Genomic DNA, 19,788 nt, shown 5'->3' on the forward strand with positions numbered 1-19,788 from the left:
AGTCTTCCGCCTCCAAACTGCAGCCTGACCAGAACCCAAACTGGATGGCCTCTGCCAAAGCCAAACATCATCAAGAAGTTCCTTCAAGCAAGGAAAACCTGAATTGCACTCTCCCTCACAAACCACAACCAAGCAGCAGCCTCACTCCAGCTTCCAGCAGCCGGAATCTGAGTGAGCACAGCAAGAGCAGGCATCTCCCTCTCCAGGAGTTTTTCTAGGGCAAAGCAGAGGATCCACGATTGGAAGTCAGTGCTGGGAATCACACAGTGCTGCTGGATGTCAGAAAGGCTTCATTCAGGGAACTGTCAGACCTGGCACCTCTTACAGGCAGCAGCATCACAACAACGCCTTTGTGGAATCTCCCTGTGTTTAGAAAACAGATTTCCAACCTGGAGTCACTGTACATCTCAGGCTTTACTCCTGGGCAGCAGTAATATCGGTGAGATTCAAAGTAACCTGCACTCAATCACAGGAGCACAGTGCAACCAACCCCACCTAGCTCCACCAGAGCCATCGCTTTACTTGTGCCCTGTGGCAATCCACACGCATTTCCTCAGTAATCACCGAGGCACAGTGAGGAGTAGCAGAAGGGATGTTCCACCCACTCCTCGGTGCAACAGACTTTATTCACTACTACAGTAGTTGCGCAGGGGACACTCCTTAGCAGGCAGAGGCACAGCTCGCCTGCCACAGGGCAACGCTGAGTGGGTGCATTGCCAGGAAAGGTGCTTCTTAGGCATCGTGGGCTGGGCAGGCAGCGCCCTGAGCTGTAGGCACGCACCCAGCAGCCCCATCCAGACCCCATCACATTCAAGATGAGTCTTCTCTTCCCACAGACCCGAAGGCCAGGGAGGGCCTCGGCCTGTTGCAAAATGCATCCCTCTCCTTCCACTCCACCTCAAACACAGCCCCACAGCCTTCGAGCTCGCTGAGCCCCCGGGAAGCACTGCACGGCCAGCTGCCTCATGGAAGGAACACTGACATCCATTTTGGGAGCACGACGGCGCAGTCCTGCTGGCAAAAGTTTAGGACCTTGTCCCAAGTTCAGGCGAAGAGCACGGTGAATGAAATGAAGGCAGTGGACGTTAACGCAGACGAACGGATGGGCGACGTGCGAGAGCACGAAGAACCGCAGGAAGAATTTCCGAACCCGCCGTGCGGAGCGGGCACACCGGGGGCGGGGAGGGGGCAGCAGGCCAAGGAGAACGAGACCGCTTCAGCCCGCACCGGCTCCCCGCGCTGTTCCGGGCAGGCCCGGCCCGCAACCCCGCCGAGCCCAGCACAACCGCCCGGCCCCGAGGCGAGGGCAGCTCCGGACCGGGGGCTGCGGCGGGGTGCCCACCTGCGTGCCCTAAGCGGCCGTCCGCTGCCCGGCTCCAGCGCCCGGGGGAGGAGGAGGAGGAGGCGGCGGCGGCGAGGGCCGCGGGGCAGATGGCGGAGTCGCCTCCACCGCCGCCCCCCTCCTCCATCCCGCCGTGGCGCAGCGGTGCCTCGGCAGGAGGGCGCACGGGGGTCGGCGGAGCCGCTGCTCGGGGCAGCGCCGCGCCGGCGGGAGGGGAGAGAGCGGGGAGGAGGAGGAGGAGAACCCGGACATCATGGCTGCGGCAGCCCCCTCCCCTCCGGCCGAGGCTCGGCTCCCCCACCCCGCGCCCGCCCTTCCCCTCACTGCGGAGGGGAGCGGGGCAGCCCGGCGGGCCCCGTTACCTGATTCCGGGGACGCTTCGGAGCCGCCTCTAACATCGGCAAACACTAAAGAGAACTGACCCCGCCGCCGCGGCGGCCGCCGCCGGCCCCAACCACTCCGCCCTCCCCCCGGCGCTCCCGCAGCGGCCCCGTTGTGCCGCCGTCCCGCCTCCCTTCTCCCCGCTGCCCGCCGCCGGCCTCGCCCGCCGCTCCGCCATCGCCCCGCCGGCCCCCGGCGCCGGCGGCGTGTTCCCGGCGCCGCTCCGCGGCCTCGCTCCCCCCCGCTCCGGCAGCGCGAATGGCCCCGTCCGCATCCCTTCCCGGCCCGGCGAGGCCGCGCAGCGCCTCTAGCGGCAGCCGAGCCGCGGGGACCGGGGCGGCCGGCCCGTCGCCCCGCTTCCCTGCCGCGCCGCTCAGGCCGGTTCGGTCGGGCTCTGCGCGGCGGCTGCGGGGCTGCAGTGCCCGGGTAGGGACGAGGCGGAGCGGACCGGGCGCTGCCAGCACCGTGCAGGTGCGAGGCCACAGCGGCCCCGGTCACTGACTCGGCGGCGTCCGCGGCCCCGAGCGAGGAGCTCCGCTATCCGCGTGTGCTGCGGCCGAGCCGGCTCCGCCTGCGGCCGTACGAGAGCGACATAAGCACAGAGAGCGCGGCGCCGGCAAGTTGTCAGCGGGCGGACGGCTGAGCCGTGTTAGCGCTCCGGCGCTCGCCCTGCTACCCCCGCCGTCCTTTTAATTTCACGTTTTTTTCAGTTGCGCACAAGAGAGGAGAGAGCCCCGTGAAAAAGCAGCTTTTACTCCAGCTGCGTTATCGCCCGTCTAAGCGGCAGCTGTCTGTCACACGCCGAGCTGCTGCTGCTGCCTTTCACCTCCTCCGAGCGCAGCCCCGCAGCGCTTTACCTCTCCTTGCCTCCCGTTTTCCCCTGGCCCTGACCCGCCCCCTATCGGCAGCCCGGCCCGGCCCGACGCCGCACCGGGAGCTGTTGCCTGCTCGCTGCCCGGCGGTGAGGAACGACAGGAGAACAGCTTTTGGAATTGGGTTTTACTCATCTCGCTCTGCCTCCTCGCGTGTAACAACAGCCTCGCTATAAGGCGTGACCCCTCGCCTCTCCCAGGCAGGAGTGGTGAGAGGAAGGCTGAATGTAATCAACGCGACTGATGGCAGCATCTCAGTCCACGCGGATTACGTGATGTCCGATCAAACCACGGTTCCTTGCAGCAACGCACGTGGTGAAGAGGAGGGCAGCTGCTACAGCTGATTGCCCTTATGGAGCAGCAGCCACAGGCCCCGAAGCCCCAAGCAGCAGCAGTGTCAAAACCTTGGCTTCCCAGCCAGGAGCTGCCCAGAAAGGTTGCAAAGCCCTCTGCACTCACTGCTGCTGTTGGAGGGCTTCCACCCAACAGCAACACTATGGTTCTATTACCAAAGCATCATCCCTAGAGCCATCGTTCGGGGCTTTGCTTGTCACATAGGGCTGGGCAGGGAAAAACAAAATGGAAAGCACTTTGTAATGCCATTTCTCAGCAATGAAACCTTCCTTTAGCTGAGAAATAAGTAATAACTTTATTTTTCTAAGGCATGGGTGAAATCAATTTCTGACTATCTTGAAACATCAGCTGTATCAAATAGATATTCTTTGAAACCAGCTGGAAACCACACAGGGGGTTGGGGCACCAGCTGAGAGCAAAGAACATAATGGATGGATTGAGCCCAACCAGCTTCCCAGATGCTGGGGGTATAATCACACACTAATAGTGCACCCCAAACGCGTGTTGCATAAGCCTGTGTATTAGAGGCAGTGATTTACACACCAAACACACATACTGAGGCTTAGTGACAGGATGGTGTTGTGAGTATCCAGGCGACAGCGAGGTTTTATTCACGCCAACAGAACGCTACAGTGACATAATTTGTTTAAATACACTTTGGGGAATGCAGCATTTGCTAAGGCAGCTTTATACACACCCTTGATTCAGCTGTGGTAGCTTGTCATCCTTCCCTTCTCATCCTTCCGTTGTTTAGTTTTCTGACATTCCTTACCTTGTACTTCATTTAAGAGTTGAGCTGAAGAACACAGCAGGATATTCCTTACGTACTCTTCTGCTGTAATATATCAATGGGGAATAACGCAAATACTTCTTGTGAGGCTACTACGAAAGCTTTTGCACAAAAGCAGGTCATTTAGAAGATGGGTCATGACAGATTCTGTAAGAGATGAGTCATTACTTACATTTTCTATACCTTTATGACTGAGGTTTTTTTTCCTCCTACTATAAGATACAGGATAAAAGCCAGTCAGTACCCCCCAGTAAGAACAACTTAACAGAATCATTACAAATCCTGATTTTTGACAGTATGAGGTGCATGGTTCTTGCATACATCCACTCTGCTTCATACACATACAATGAGAGTGCTGTGACTTGCCCTACACTTTGTCACCATCAAATGTGTTTTTACCCCTCAGCAGATCCCACAGGGCCCTCAAAAAAGCCCACCACACAGCAATGTACTTGACAAGAGAGGGACAGAACCACAGAAGCAGGTGCATGTTTTCAACCTATACAATAGAGCAGTAGAATTGGTTGGAAGGGATTTCTGGATTTCATCTGCTCTACAGCCTCTCAACTCCTTTTAAAGTCGGGGCGATGTTAAAGCTGGCTGTGCCTTTGAATCCAGCAGATTGCTCAGGGCCTCACTCGGTTTAGTTCTCTCAGAGTGGTCAGGCACTGGAATGGCTGCCCAGGGAGATGGTGGAGTCACCATCCCTGGCAATGTTCAAGAAGCGTCTGGATGAGGAGCTATGAGATATGGTTTAGAGGTTCTCTGTAGGTATGGTAAAGGGAGGATGGTTGGACTAGATGATCTTGTAGGTCCTTTCCAACCTTGTCATTCTATGATTCTATGAAAACACCCACGGGTGAAGATTTTAAATCCCCTTTTTGACACCTTTTCATTACAGGCTTTGACAAAATATTCATCCTTAGCTCTACTTTTAAAATGTACATTCACGAACAACGTGTGTTACACAAGTGCCTAAAACCATTATAAAACCCTGTGTAGGACACAGAATGACAGACATGAACAAACCATGGCACGACTGAGTAGTTTGCAAATACAATACACAGCTTTCTCAGCTAATGGAAACTGTTCTTCATATTCCAATAAAGACTTCTAACAACTCACTGATCCTGTCTCATGATTCACATCTAAAACGTGAGTTCCCCACAGCAGATGAACCACACAATCACTTCCAGAATCAAAAAGAATTACAACTAATGCTTGTCAGCATACATTCAATGTTCTTCATCACTTCTAATTAAATCGCACAAGTCTCAGGTCCCCCATTCCTTTATAAATATCGTTATTCGAGAACACACCACCAAGGTGAATCCAAACAAAATGATGTAATGTCTTTACAGCCACCAGCTTGCATCTAATTTTCTCCACACAAAGGTATGACAGGCAGCTCTTCATTAGTTGTCCCACTGACCCAAATCCTGATGCTTTGCATCTCCCTGAAATTATTTGTTCCTGTTGTACTCATAGACCAGCGCTGGAAATAATCAAGCCCTGCCTAAATAAATGCTTTACCCTTTTAATAACGTTAGCAAAAATTGAAAAATTACACCAGCAAATTATTTTATAGTCCGTAGCCGTAATTGCACTCAGACATTAAGAAAACTACACCATATTAATTACTCTTGCTCATGTATCCAAAACTGCAATAAAGCCAGGTCTAAACCTCTACTTTGAATTTACACATTTAATTTGTTTTGGGTTACAAAGACATGGCTGGCTTTGTTGTCAGCTATTTGCATCATCACACGTTCTCCTAATTTATTTTCCACACATGGAACTGTAAGAACTTCACGTACAGCCAACCCACCTTCTTGTAACTGGAGAGAATGCCATGCATATTTATGCACATCCACCTATTAGGCAGGGTAACTGTATGAACTTGTGTGTGCACATTCAGTTACTGCACGCGAGTTCACCATCTACACTGAATGTAGAAAACTCCTATTTCTGATGCTTTCCTTGCATTTACAAAGAACCAGCTTTGGGTTATACCTCTGAAACACAGACCATGGTGATTTAGAGGGAAAATAAAAAGCTGATTCTGGTTAATCAGTGCCTCAAATCTCCTGACTGCAGGCAGCGAAGACAGATGTAACCACGTCCTGATGAATTACTGAGAATAATACAAGAATTACTAACCTAGGGATCGTTACATATCAGCATTCTGTTACAACAAACACAGTCAGAAAGTTTAGGCTTCTGAATTAGGAGGGTTTGTTACTTATTATGTTGCCTTTACTCATGAGAAAAGTACGAGAAAGCCAAAGTGTAATCACAGGCCAAAGCAGCAATAGATTCTGTGCGATTAAACTGCTGTTTACAAGCTTTTTTTTACCCCCATCCTTTTACTGATATGTAAAGAAGCCTTCAAACAAGTCCAGACGTGGTGCCGTTTCCACTGACTGTGTTGCAAGAAAGCATCGCACCCATCTTGAAGTGCTTTGGTTTCTAATTATTGCCTCACTGCACACAGATCACAGCAGCACACTTCAAACACGTACAAAGCCACGCTCCAAAGAGCAGAGCTCTGTCTGCACACCAGGGTCCATCCTAAGAACGCTGATGGTGCTGATGAGAGGGTGCACCTAACCACAACCACAGCTACTACATTTTTCAAGTCAAAGACTTTAACAGGCAAAGTCACCCAAAAGAAGCAGGAATTGGAGCTTTTTCAAACCTTTCAGTTCAGGCCAACATTGCACATGACAATTAAGTATGTCACTCAGTCAAATATGTTCTTGTACTGTAATAAGTTTACCTGAAGTAGATTTAAGAGATCACAACCAGGCTGAACGTCAGCAAATCAGTAGAAAGGTGCTTTCCATAATGCATAGCGTGTTTGCTTTCCAATGCAGCTATGCAAGGTAAACTAATAAAACCATGCTACGCACTACATTAGCAACCTTAACTACCTTGCTGTGGTATGGATGATAAAGCTGACAACACCTAGCCTTCCTAAAATACTCCTTTTATTGCAGGACACTGAATACACCCCGCAACAAGTTTAAAAGGATTTCTATTTTCCAGCGACATTAAACCATTCTCTGGAAAGAAAAAAGAGGACATAAGGCAACTGGGCAAGGTTATAAAATTATACAGCAATTCAAAGCTATGGCAAATGAGTAAGACTCTAAATGACTGTTTTCTTGGAGCATGGACTATTTTAGTCATACGTGAATTCACACAGTTAGAAAAAGAAACCCTCTGTACACAACATTATGTGGACTCTTCATATAGGAAAAAGCTTCTCCCTCAACAGAAGTCCATAATGACACACAAGCTTTAGCACAATCAATTGGACACTAAAGCAAAGTTATTGACTACATATGCTCATAAGCTTACAGTGAACTCTCGAATGGAAGCACTAAAAGCAAGGACAACTGGCAGCACTACAACTCCAATGCTATCCTGTTTTAAGACAATTACCGATTCTGTGATTTAAGCCTTTCATTTTTCATTACTAAACAGTATTACATCATTTAAAAATACCGAATCTATGCATTTTCACATACATCAAATGTGACTTAACTACCCAATTTCACCTGCCAAGTAGCCATTTTTGGATGAGTTTACCATGCAAGTAGTTAGCCACATATTGCACATGCTATAGCGACTAGTGCTGGAACTTCTCCATAGGACAACAGATAATATCCTAAAAATGTATCCTGAAAATAAGAATTATTTGTTAGATGGATTCTGTTGGACTTCAGAAGATTTCTTAGCATGACTTCCCAACCTTGTCAAAATTAAGTTTATTACCCTTAGTAAAGGTCTTTTGTGTCTGCTAAGAAAAATTAAGCACTACACATCCATAAAAAGCTTATCTTGCACTGCCACCACATTATCAGTTTGCAGTTATGTGCTGTCAGGGTAATGGCAACATGGGTCTAAAGGACTTCAAGATATTTTAAGATACAATATAAATGTGTTAATTGGATGGTTGTTCTAAAACGCTGCTTTATAGCACTCAACTGAGCCAGACCTTTCTCATCCATTATATACACACACACTTCTACAGATACAGCTCCCTTTGAAACCAGGTATATTATTGTTTTTATATATACATCCGTTAAAAGAAAGATTGAAAACAAAACATATCCTTGGCAGTGAAATTCAGGCTGGGAGGGAGAGACAGCCCTTAAGTTTCAACTCCAAGACCTAAACTTGCAAGTTCTCACTTCCTTTTCCTCAAGTTCTTTTTAACTCTATTTCATCTTTACCATTAAGAAAACAAAGAATGAAGATGTAAAAGGTGGCAGAAGCCTTCACTTTTAAAGAGAATGAACAGCTAAAAATACATACTGTAAAATATAGCATAGATATCATGATGGATATGCAATGATCTCCATCCAGATTAATGCGTGACCAAAGCAAGATTTATTAAGCATATTTAATATCCACTCAGACATAAAACTACTGCAGAGATCAAAGCCAAGAAGCCAAGTTTTAGCATAAACTTGGTAGCAAGATTCCTTTCTAGAGCCAATTCACATCACGTACAAATAGTAAACCTTTAAAATGTTGTTAAATTTCACTAAGTGCTGAAATGAGCTTAAGACAAATTACCAAGTAGCACAGATGCAGATAATATAAACATGGATGACACCTAGATGAGTGTAAAGACTAAAAGAAGCATTTGCATGGTTTTTAAGAAAAGATTCAAAGCTTTTTTATATAACATTCCATTGCAACACCTGTGATATACGGAAGATGCATGTGATGCAATTTAGTCAATTCCTGTAGACTAAATAAAGGAAGATAACAAAGGACTCTCAGTTACAAAAACACACAGTAAAGTAGCACATTAGATCCACTTATCTGCAAAAGTTCAGAATCTCTTGTCTGGCAAAGTATAAGGTCTGTTTGGCTGAGAGATTATTGGGATTCCTGGAGCAACTATTGTACAGGTACAGAGAAAGCCATTCGTTCCATTTGTAGAGAAGACTCTCCACCCTTTGAGCTTCAGTTTGACTGGATCGGTGTTTTTTCTTTGTTTAGCACATTCTGGCAAATTGATACAGGTTTTCCAACAGTACTTCCTTTGGATCTTGATCAAAAATCAAAGAACTTTGGCCGTTCCGTCAGTTGCATGATTGCCATGGTTGCCTGAGCATTTGCCCTCATCCACTTTTCTTCAAGAGATTCATAACGTAAAATACACACCTTAGTGCAATTACTGTTGCCTCCTTCAAAAAACCATCCTACGCTACCATCAGCCACCACCAATATTCTAAGAATCTCAGAAATGTATCAAAACTGATCTTCAACCTCTCATTAATCCCTCCAAACCCTCTTTGTAAGCACAGCTTATCTCCATATGGCATCCCTCATCAGTCAACACAATTCACAGGACTATTTGGAAAATCACTCGCAGCACAGGACTGCCTGGCCTATTAAGGAGACCAAAGACAACCATTACCTCAGCATGATACTTAAAATGGAAATTGCTGCTTGGAGCATTTGGTAATACAGAGATGCACAAAAGACTGAAAAGAGCACTAAACTCAGGGTGATATACAGCACATCAGTGCAGGGTGATGCCCCCAGTTTCTTCTCTCCCTGAAAACTCAAATACTGTTGCAAACCAAGACTTCAGGCTACATGTACTCTAAATCATATGGATGACGAGTATTTTTACAGGCATTTGTGGCTCGTTTGCTTAGCGATACACACTTCCAATACTACTACTTTTTAAGTATTAACCATCAATAAATTGTCTACATTCAATTAAAAAGTGTACATAATCTCATACACATGAAACACAGCTACCAGTATTTTCCTGTAGACATATGAACAGTTCTGAGAGTAAAGTAGAGAAGGCCAATCCTCTGCAATGAATTCAGTCAGTCAGAATGACAGCTGCCATTCTTTAGTGATCCAGTAAAAATAGATATCGAAACCATCACATTTAATCTGCCTTCTCAACAGGAACTTCAGAGAAAGGGACAAGATGACAAATGGGGTAGATTTCTATCAAAAACCTCCAATCTCAGTGATAAGAGTCCATCAGGAAAAAAAATTGGCAAGCTGCTAACCATGAAGTACTGTGTCCTCTGGGCTCCTCAGTTTAAGAAAGACAGCGAACTTCTACAGTCTGGCGGAGGACTACAAAGATGATTAGGGTCCTGCAGCACCTCCTCTATAAGAAAAGGCTGAGAGACCTGGGACTGCTCAGCATGGAGAACAGAACACTGGGGGGTGGGTCTTATGTACGCTTCTGCATACTTGAAAGGAGGGAGTCAAATGGATAGGGACAGGCTCTCTTCAGCTGTGCCTGATGACATTACAAGGGGTATCCAGTACAAACTGAAACATAAGTTTCACAATTGTGGGGAAAATAAAAAATATACTTTGAGAGTGACAGAGCACTGGAACAGGCTGCCCAGAGAGGCTGTGGAGTGTCCTCTGGAGAGGAGACCTCTTCAAAACCCACCTGGATGCTTTCCTGTATAACCTACTCTAGGAAACCTGCATTAGCAGGGGGGAGGTTAGGCTAGTTGATTTCCAGAGGTCCTTTTCCAACTTTACAATTCTGTGATTCTGTTAATAATGCACCAAAGCAGTAGTTATCTCAGTCCTCTTATCCAGCTGTTCCACCTAAGCAATGACAAGCTGAAAACCACGATGCTCTCTCTTTCTAAAAGCTACGTCTGAAATAATAGCAAGTGCAAAGATGCAAATCACAGATCAAGAGACGAGACAATCGCAAGACAAAACATGAGCTTTCAAGCATTCTGAAACAGACCTGCAGCAGCAGACTACAAAGCAAACTTAAGAACAACAAAAAGATAACAATCCTAACAAAAAACAATATGCAAAAACATCCATACCAATAAGTGCTTGCAGCCTTGCTATTTAGAAACAACTGTTAAAAGGAGGGGAAGGGGAGAGCAGAGGAACACAAAATAAGTCCTGGGCACAGATACTTAAGGCATCTAAACAGAGACATAAGGAAGACTTTGGACCTTTGGGATTTTTTCTAGAAAACAGAGCTAAAGCATACAGAAAAAATATCTTCCACCACAGACAGCCACAGGCAGTCCAGACTTCCAGCTCTCAGAACTCTCACTGTACATAACTCAGTTTCTGTAAAACAAAATTTCCAGTACTTCACATTACGCAGAACATTCTAAGTATATGAATCGAGTTTCAACCAACATGTATTAATTCCCTGTACAATTTCTTTTACTAGCTTCAAAACTCTTGGTCACGAAAGCAAAATGATTCGATTTGCTGAAGGATAAAAAGATTTTCATGTTTTCTACTCTGCTCGTTTCCTACTTGTTTAACATACCAAATCATCTCAGTGCAGACTGGGACAAAGCTAGATACAAGGCTGAATGTGAAGCATGAGGCCGGAAAGAGAAGAACAAGTTCTTCCTTTTGAGTGGCAGTTAACTAGAATGCTAAATAGCTGGAAACCTGCTCTGCTCATCTCATCTCTGAAGATGCAACACTGTGCACCGAAGGACTGCACAAATGCTATCCAGATAATAGTGCAGTTCTGGGAAGAGAAAGGGCTCAGAATATTCCATCTGAAAAGATGAAATATTGATCTTCTTGACAGAATCCATTCAGAAGTGCTCAAACAGAATAGGTTCCTCTACTGCTGAAGACAAGACAGGATTTTAAAGGACTTACTGTGGAGATTTTAAATACCAGAAAACGGAGCAGAACAAGAGAAGTCAGTGTCACAAAACTGATTAAAAGGCAAACTTTTTTTTTTTTAAGTAGTTAAAACCTGAAAGAAAAAATATGGCATGAGAATAAAATAACTCTCACTGCTGATATCACAGTAAAAATAAACAGCGGTAGCAAAATATTTTCAAATTGGTATTTCTGAATTATGTTTTAATACAGTAAAAGAAAGGATTGGTTTTCTACTCCTCTAATTACTTTAAGGTATTTATGAGCCTGCTGGTCTGCCTGGAAACAACAGGCCAACAAGTACTAGCATTACAAATGAAGTCCCAAATCAACCCTCTCGCTTGGAATGGAATATTACAGCGGCCACTTAGTTTTCTTTATTCAGTTTAACACCCAACTATTCAGCTGCCTTTTTACAATGATGAGGATTCGTGAGGCTCCATTCTACATGTACAGTGCAACAGAAAGCTGAACTCTTTATCAAGGAGACAAAAACTACAGCAGCTTTCCCCAACAAAGGCAGGTATTATGTAACTCCAGAATCACAAAGCAATAAGACATATCTGATAAACATGAGCGCCACACGTAGTTTTTTCCCATTTCTTCTTTTAAACTATTAATTTTAACAAATGTCTACATTAAAAACAACAACAATAGAAGCAAAAACCCCATCAAAAAGTCTTAATATTCATTATACCTACATTTTTCATGGCAAGTGTTTGTGTAATCCGCTCTTTAAAAGTTACTGACAAGGAAATTGTATGTTTTCCTGAAATCCTTACCTCTAAAACCTTAGCTGTTGTTAACTATGTGTGGCCAGAATTTCAAACACAGTGAGAACTAAAAATCAAACACACAGAAGACTCTTCATAACATATGACACGTGCATTAAAAACCAAATTTTCCACAAAGATGGTTTTTTCAGATATCATGGAAGTGCCTTTTTCCAAAACAGAAGCTATCACATCTTAAAGATAAACTGATCCAAATGGAAAGTAATAATAAGTTTCATTGAACAATCAATGCTAATCAAGTAACAGAAACTCTCTTTCCCCTAAATATAAACAAACATCTGAAACTCCCACTCTCCGTTGACATATAAAGCATTTGACAAACAATGAAGAACCACAGTACGGAACTACTTAAAAATCTATGAGAAAAGTAATCTCACAGCTCCTTTATTTATTCTATCTTAAGTTTTTGTTTTGTTTTCTAAAGATATCATTTTCTTCAGCTTTGCAACAGGTGTTGTCTGGAGGAAAGAAGAGATACCTCAGTACTACAGAAATCCCTTCCTGGATATCCATCACAGCTTTTAGGAAGTACAAACAGCTTTGTCTCAAGAGCAGCTGAACGTAATGCACAACGCTCCTGCACTCCACCATGAAAAGGTCCACGCGTACTTATATTCAAGGGTAGTAATCTATTTTAAAACAAGAATTTATTGTGTTATAGTATAAAGACACTAAACACAAAAACAAAGTGTTTAACAACATTAACATTGACACAAGATAAAAGCAAGATCATTTCAAGCCAATTCTGTAACCATTTCATGTGAGAAACTCCGAGTGAGAGAAAGTTACATACACAGGGTCACCCTATGGAAAGGATGGCATCAGCTTCATCTAATTTAAACCCCCCACCATAGCACTGTCAGAATAGTTGCATTATTTTGAGGGCTCGAGTGGTATATAGGCCTTGTCCTTGCCCTCTGTATATAGGAGAGCTTACCAACAGATCTACAAGAGAACCAATGAATGCATTTCTACTGTAAACTAAAAGACTTGAGGTAAACTCCAATCTACCTTGGATTTTTCTCTTATTATAGAGGATTTCATTAAAGAGCAGCATAAATTTAGTTAACTTCATCGTAGTCCACGCGATAGCAAAGATCAAAAAAAACCATAATGCTTTGAGTTACATCTCCAACAAGAATACATACAGTATGTCATAAAGCTTCTTTGAAATCATGTATTGTAGAATGGCAATCCAGCACAGGGAAAGGTTTAAGTATCTGAGAAGATGCGCTTTAACCATTTCTTCAGACACGTTACCTTGTATCGAGATAAGGTCTCTTCACTGTGGGCTATCTGAAAGGATCCGTTACCTGGATCAGTTGTATGAAAATACATGAATTTCTCAAAGATGTGACAATCCTTTCAATCAATAATAAAGAGCAGTTAACAAGAATATACAGCTTAAATATTCAGATCACTGCTCATTCATATGAAACATTTCCAAAAATAACAGATTTGATTAACTTAAAGCAATAAAATTTATCTAAATAAAAAGTTAGGAGCACAACTATTTCATTTGCTTAAAATGATTATTTTTGGCTCTTAAAAGAATCTGAATTCTAGATTTTAAAGGCTCTTTGTGAAAGTATATACACACACATCAAATTTATATAGATTTTACCATTTTAGAGTTTTAAAGGCCAAGAGATATTTTCAATACAGTAGAAAAAATAGCAGTTCCTGAAGTATATCATAGCCTCACTTCACTGACAATATCAATAATTGCTGTACAAAATACTTCTCCCAAGCAAATCCATTTGAACTCTATCCACCCTGAGTTATGCTTCTGTGATTTGTAAAAATTTTTTGAACATTAGATAACAGAGAAGTATGTACAAGGCTATAAAATTTGTCAGTTATTATACAGCAGTTACAAAATTCAGTACTATCAGCCAATTTTGTTTGTTTCTTTTTCTAGTTATTCTTTCTGGGTTGTGTCACTGTTAATTTTCTGGTTTTGTTTCATTTTTAATCAAGTAGTTGCTTCATCTAAACATTCACATATTGACCACTTGATTCTTTATTTTTGAGTGCAACAATAAGGCAACAGTAAAAAAAAAAAAGTCATAGAAATTTTGCATACGTGTAAAGGTATTAAGTTTATAAAAGTGCTTCCTAAAAAGATAACCTAATTGAAGTATCAAAATATTACAGAGTGGTGAGAACAACTATCTATTTCAATAAAATGTTGCTCCATAGAAAATACATCAATCTGGTTTTAGGCTTTTTCATCTTTTTCTTTTTGGGGGGGAGGGGAGAGGGGAAGGAAGGGGTGAAGTAAAAGCCTGGAAGAAAAACAAAACAAAACATAATGGTTGTGAGGGACAAGCAAGATAAGAAAATATAATTTAGTCTAAACTTAAATAAGAAGGTCCACACTTTTTTGTCAAAACATTAAGCCTCTGTCAAAAATGTATTTTTTTTTTCTTTTTATAGTACAGGATTAAAAGACAAGATGATGCTTACAAGGTAAAGAAATAATTTACATGAAAATATCTTCTGACAAAGCTTTTCAATCAAAATATTTTGTAACATTCAAACATGACATACAACAACAAAAGAAACAGTGAATGCAAACAAAAATGTTATATGATTTCTTTCAAACACATAAATAAATGAAATATTGGTGTAGGCAGTAGGGCTCATGCTGATGGCTAGCAGGAAATAACAGTGTGCAATCTATTTGGAAAAAGCTCTAAAGTACAAATTACAAGCCCAATTATGGACTGCAGCAAGTTCAGTTTATATCACTGCCATCCTCTCTTATCTCCAAAATAAATTCTTGATTAAATCATTCATACCCTAAATTACTCATACCTTTGCTTCAGAGATATGAATAACTATATACAAAAAGTAGTTTTATTTCACCATAGGGATAACATTGTACCTCCCTGCCAATGTCACTTGAAAAACCTTCCATGTCAAAACAATTTGACAGCAGACAAACAATTTAATAAATATGCAATGATCTTATTACAGTCCTTCAGCTAAGCATGTTAACTCATGCTGCTAGTTTTGTGATCACAGTGCATAGAATCCAAATACAAAAGAATGGGGTGGCTTTTAAGGTAAAGGTAGATCCCTTGCTTATAATTCAAATATCTGAAACTTTCCTAAGTTCTATTACGCATCAATCTTTTTGTGGCAGGAGCAAAACCTTTCCCTGGTACAATGTCCATTGCCGGCAATGGATGCACCAAAACCGCCAAGGAGTTCAGTGTTATTGCACAATATATGAAGACCTGGAATTCTTCCAAAAGCTTAAAATAAAAATAATGGAATTATTCTGACATTTCTGGACACCTGCATTAATACTGTATGACTAATAAAAGCATGTCAGTTGCATGGACTGAACCAGCGATCAACATGCGCCCAGAATGCACACTAGTAAAAATGCAGTCAAAGGAAGTAGTCTTCTTTGCCTATAGGTCACTTCCAGTCAAAGGTTAAAGTTCAAAGACTGAATGATCAAAGTGCTCATTTTCTCAGTAGGACTATCTTCTGCTACGAGGATCACAAAATGGTGGCATCAACATGTGTCATCTTTAAAATAAAAATAAAAAGAGTATTTATGGTAAATACATAAACAGACCAAGCCCAAATTACCAAGGTGATGTATGCATAAGCAATTCCTGGCACAGAAATTAAGTTGCAGTAGAAACACACCAATTGAAAAAGTTCACAATTTTGTTCAATAATGACTCAAAAAAAAAGAGACGAGAATATAAAATACGCAATTTACAAACTATTACCCACACATTCGTAAGTGTATTACCATTGGCAAGCAGTCAATTGAAAGGACAATAATTAGCACATTCAATATTTAGAAAGACAATCATTAGGAAAAGGAAAAACCAAATATGCTTAACATTTTGCCCCCTCTTGAAATAAAAGCAGGTCTACATCCATTTATGAAATTGAGAAATCCTTTCATAAGGAAGACATATCAGAAAGTGTCAGCAGAATTGGTTTACCCACATGCTTCCAATCTCAACACTTCTTTTTACAGTTCTCGAGAATCAACACAAACTATAGCTGGTCGACTCATGCAAAAGCAACAGATCACTACTGTAACATTAAAACTTTAAATGTGAAAATATTTATATTCACTGAATTCTAAGTACTGGGACTGGACCTGTTATAAAAGAATATAGTGAGCTAGAGGTTTCTGCACTATACATTCATATTTAAGTATAAATATTTGCCTGAGGAAACGTACCAATTTAAACCTTTTATTCCACACATCAACCTGAAAAATATTCGCAACTGGTAATGGGAGATATTAAGCTTGTTAACAGAAAGCAAACTTACTACCTGGTCATTTTTAATGCACTTACTTGTAACCCCGCATACACAGAAAAGGCAGCCATACAAGCAGCATACGTTACTAAATCCATAAACAGTAAATATACAAGTAGCAGCAAACAGTGTTTTCTCAGTAAGAAACCTATGACCTCAATAATACTGCATATGGGGGGGGGGGAAGAGCCTTTGTTTTGTTAAGAGGGGAAGGAACAAAAAAGTTATACATGTAAGGATAAAAAAATGGGTAAGAATGCAAGAGAGACAGAAGAGGTGTTTAAGCAGCATATTAGAAGTTTAGAAGAAATATCAGGGAAAACACATCCTAAAAAATAAAATAAAATAAATCAAAGACCAAAAGCATTAAGGAAGCGCTGGCTGAAAACATTCCCCACTGCCATGTACTTTCCCCCCCCACACACACATAAAATTCTACTTATTGACAACACAAAAAAATAGACGACAGCTTTTTGAAACCAATTTCAGCCTAGATGGCTACAAAAACCTTATCTGGAAGATTCCCTTTTATCTTTGACACAGCACAACCAACTCCAAGGAAGTCAATGTGAAACTGAACGTACAGTTGAAGGAGATGTTGAGTATAACCTAGCATTTTTGTAGCTGTCAAAGAGATGATCACTATGAGGAAGCAGGAGTTTTGAAAGAGAGCATCAGAAGACAATGAGTTTGTAACAAATAAGAGTCTATATCTGTTTAATCTAGCAAAGATGAAAAATCCAGACTACTATCCTTGCAGAGAAAGAGTGTAAGTATTACTGGAGTCACTTACAAAAACAGCATTAGTTACAACAGCATGATAAGCAGTCTTAAGTTTCTTAACCACTCAAATACCCTACGACATACAGCACTGGCCTTACTGTGATGGAAGTCAGCTTGTTTTAGAGAGACTACCAGAGCAACATAAGTAACAGTTCCATTCTGTTCCACTTCCATTTATAAAAAACAAAAAAACAAAAAAACATGGGCATCAGCAAGTATTATTAAACTCAAACATTTATTGTTAAGGCATCTCCAGGTTTTTAGGAATTTATATATGAAAGCAGCACCGTCTCTCCAGTCCTGCTATCTCAAACTACCTGACCTCACTTCACATACGGAACAGAACATTCCCTGGGGTGGGGAGACAGCAGAAAAATGAATGTCTTATGATGGATGCTTCAGTTAAAGGTAAGACTAGCTCCTCCCTGCATCATCTAAGCAAACAGCATTCTCCTGTTCTTTCCCAGCGACAAAGGCTTCTGATAACTACCATTTAATAGAATTTTCCTAGGAAAAGCCAAGAACTTACTGGCCAAGAAGAGAAGAAAAAAGAAAACCATAGCCTCTCTCTATCCCTCCCATACTGCCTTACTTTCTTTTCTGGACCAGACTGAACTAGCACATACAGCCAACCCTCGCTCCGAGAAGATGACAAATGCTGAAGCAGAAAAGAGTCCACACAGCATCAAGTCAGATAGAGAGCAGATGGCAAGGAAAAGTAAACAACAACAACACAGCACCAGCACTACAGACACCATAGTATTAAATAGAAAAATTTCAGTACATATTTATCATGTACATGTAAAGTCTTATTACTACACTTCTAAATATAAGTTCTTAAGAGCCTTTAAGTCACCCAAACTGTCTCACACTGAAAATTCTGACTCAAAACAGAATTAACAGAAAATATGTGGTTGTTGGAAACACGTAAGTGTATTTCTATTGCAGCGAAAGCCTTAGAAGTGTTACTGCCAATACAAAAAACCAAACACTTTTAGTTTAATTAAGGACTTCCTCCACCTAAAACTTAATGCCTGTCACGGACTGAGACAACTGACAAGAACTATTACTCAAATTTAGTCCAACAATTAAAAACACGCAAATCTGTGCTGTTTAAATTTTGGTTGGGAATTATGAAAATTAAACATACAGAAATTAACAAAATGCACAGCAAGTATCTGAGAAATGGCATTTCATAAACTTATTGATTTCAGAAGTTTAAGACATCCAATGCGATTACCCTTCAAAATTCCTGATCCTAGTGAAATACTTACCATGATACCACCATTTTGTTTTCTTTGGATTCTTGTTACATGTTCTTACATAAAATGAGTTATCCGGAGGTCGCCTCTGCAACAGAAAAAAAGACCTACAAATAATCAAACAATCCCCATATATTAAATACATGAACTATTTAAGAAGTTAATAAGTTTTCTTATGGATGCCCCATTCCTGGAGATGTTCAAGGCCAGGTTGAATGGGGCCCTGGGCAACCTGATCTAGTAAACATAGAAGTTCAGTGGCCCTGCCAGGCAGGGGTGCTAGAGCTTCATAATCCTTGAGGTCCCTTCCATCCCAGACCCATAAATTCCAGCTTGGAATGAGTGAAAAACAAACTTTGGTTAAGTTGCCATCAACAAATGTCTGATCAGTATTTCATATTCTTTGGTTTTTTTATTAAGAGTCATCATTGGGCAAACTCAGAGGTAGGAGGACATAACAGTCAGAGAGGTATTTTACTACTCAAGTCACATGACTAGGACCAACTGGGATATGTTAAATATGCATATCGGGAAAGCACAGATGTAGGAGCTCTGACCAAATTAACTTCCGCACAAATTCAACTCCAAAGCTAATGGTCAAGAGTAAAGGAGCAACCTCTTTTACAATAGAAGTCCGCATCACTCATGTATGACCAAAAAGCAGTTTCAGATCATTTACTTTTCTGAAATAAAAGCGATCAAAGTCAATAAAAATAGTACAACTGCAAAATCACAGGTATCTGCAAAACAGACATTTCAACAGTTGTTTTGAGTGGCCTTTAGAGACAAATAATTTTAACAGAGCTGCAAGAATTTGGCTTTACATGTTAATATAACATAATGACTTTGTACAAGTAGAAGTATTCATTTATGCTTCTTCTCCAATAAAGTAGTACAAACAGGTTGCCATAAAAAAAGTTACAAAATATTTACTGTACTATTTAGTTTGCAGTTCTAGCTTAATACTTTCAAATAGCAGAAATACAGATCACAGTATAGTGCGGGTTGGAAGGGACCTTAAAAGATCATCGAGTCCAACCCCCGGGATTCGAGCCTCCTGTGTAGCAGAGCAGCACTTCTAACACTTGCACCACAGGGGGGGGATTCGAACCCAGGCCTCCGGTGTTGCAACGCAGCATTCCTACCACTGCGCCACTGTCACTGGCAAGTATGTAGCAGGTTTGCCTATTTTAGTATTTCAGAAACAAACAAACAAAAAAATCTTACTTTTCAAAGTAGA

The 19,788-nt window shown here is 41.9% G+C and overlaps 2 protein-coding genes across 10 annotated transcripts in view; both read right to left on the reverse strand.

The window, feature by feature from the left end:
• The window catches only part of STAU2 (staufen double-stranded RNA binding protein 2), a 150,626-nt gene extending 148,792 nt beyond the window's left edge, over window positions 1-1,834 (reverse strand). For all 3 annotated transcript variants that reach the window (XR_001553544.2, XM_015855780.2, XM_015855779.2), the window contains exon 1: window positions 1,705-1,834. The gene's annotated coding sequence lies outside the window, so the exon portion shown is untranslated. The remainder of the gene's footprint in view (window positions 1-1,704) is intronic.
• A 1,180-nt stretch (window positions 1,835-3,014) lies between these two features.
• The window catches only part of UBE2W (ubiquitin conjugating enzyme E2 W), a 40,353-nt gene continuing 23,579 nt past the window's right edge, over window positions 3,015-19,788 (reverse strand). Inside the window, exons 5-7 of one of the 7 annotated variants that reach the window (XM_015855786.2) lie at window positions 18,561-18,636; window positions 3,647-3,784; window positions 3,015-3,155 (exon numbers count right to left, since the gene is read on the reverse strand). In XM_015855786.2, the coding sequence (XP_015711272.1) occupies window positions 3,654-3,784; window positions 18,561-18,636 (207 nt within the window). In that variant the 3' untranslated portion in view covers window positions 3,015-3,155; window positions 3,647-3,653. The other 6 variants (XM_015855785.1, XR_001553546.2, XM_015855787.1 and 3 more) reach the window with 6 other exon arrangements.

Source organism: Coturnix japonica, chromosome 2 (genome assembly GCF_001577835.2).
Source record: "Coturnix japonica isolate 7356 chromosome 2, Coturnix japonica 2.1, whole genome shotgun sequence".
In the NCBI taxonomy this organism is placed as follows: Eukaryota; Metazoa; Chordata; class Aves; order Galliformes; family Phasianidae; genus Coturnix; species Coturnix japonica.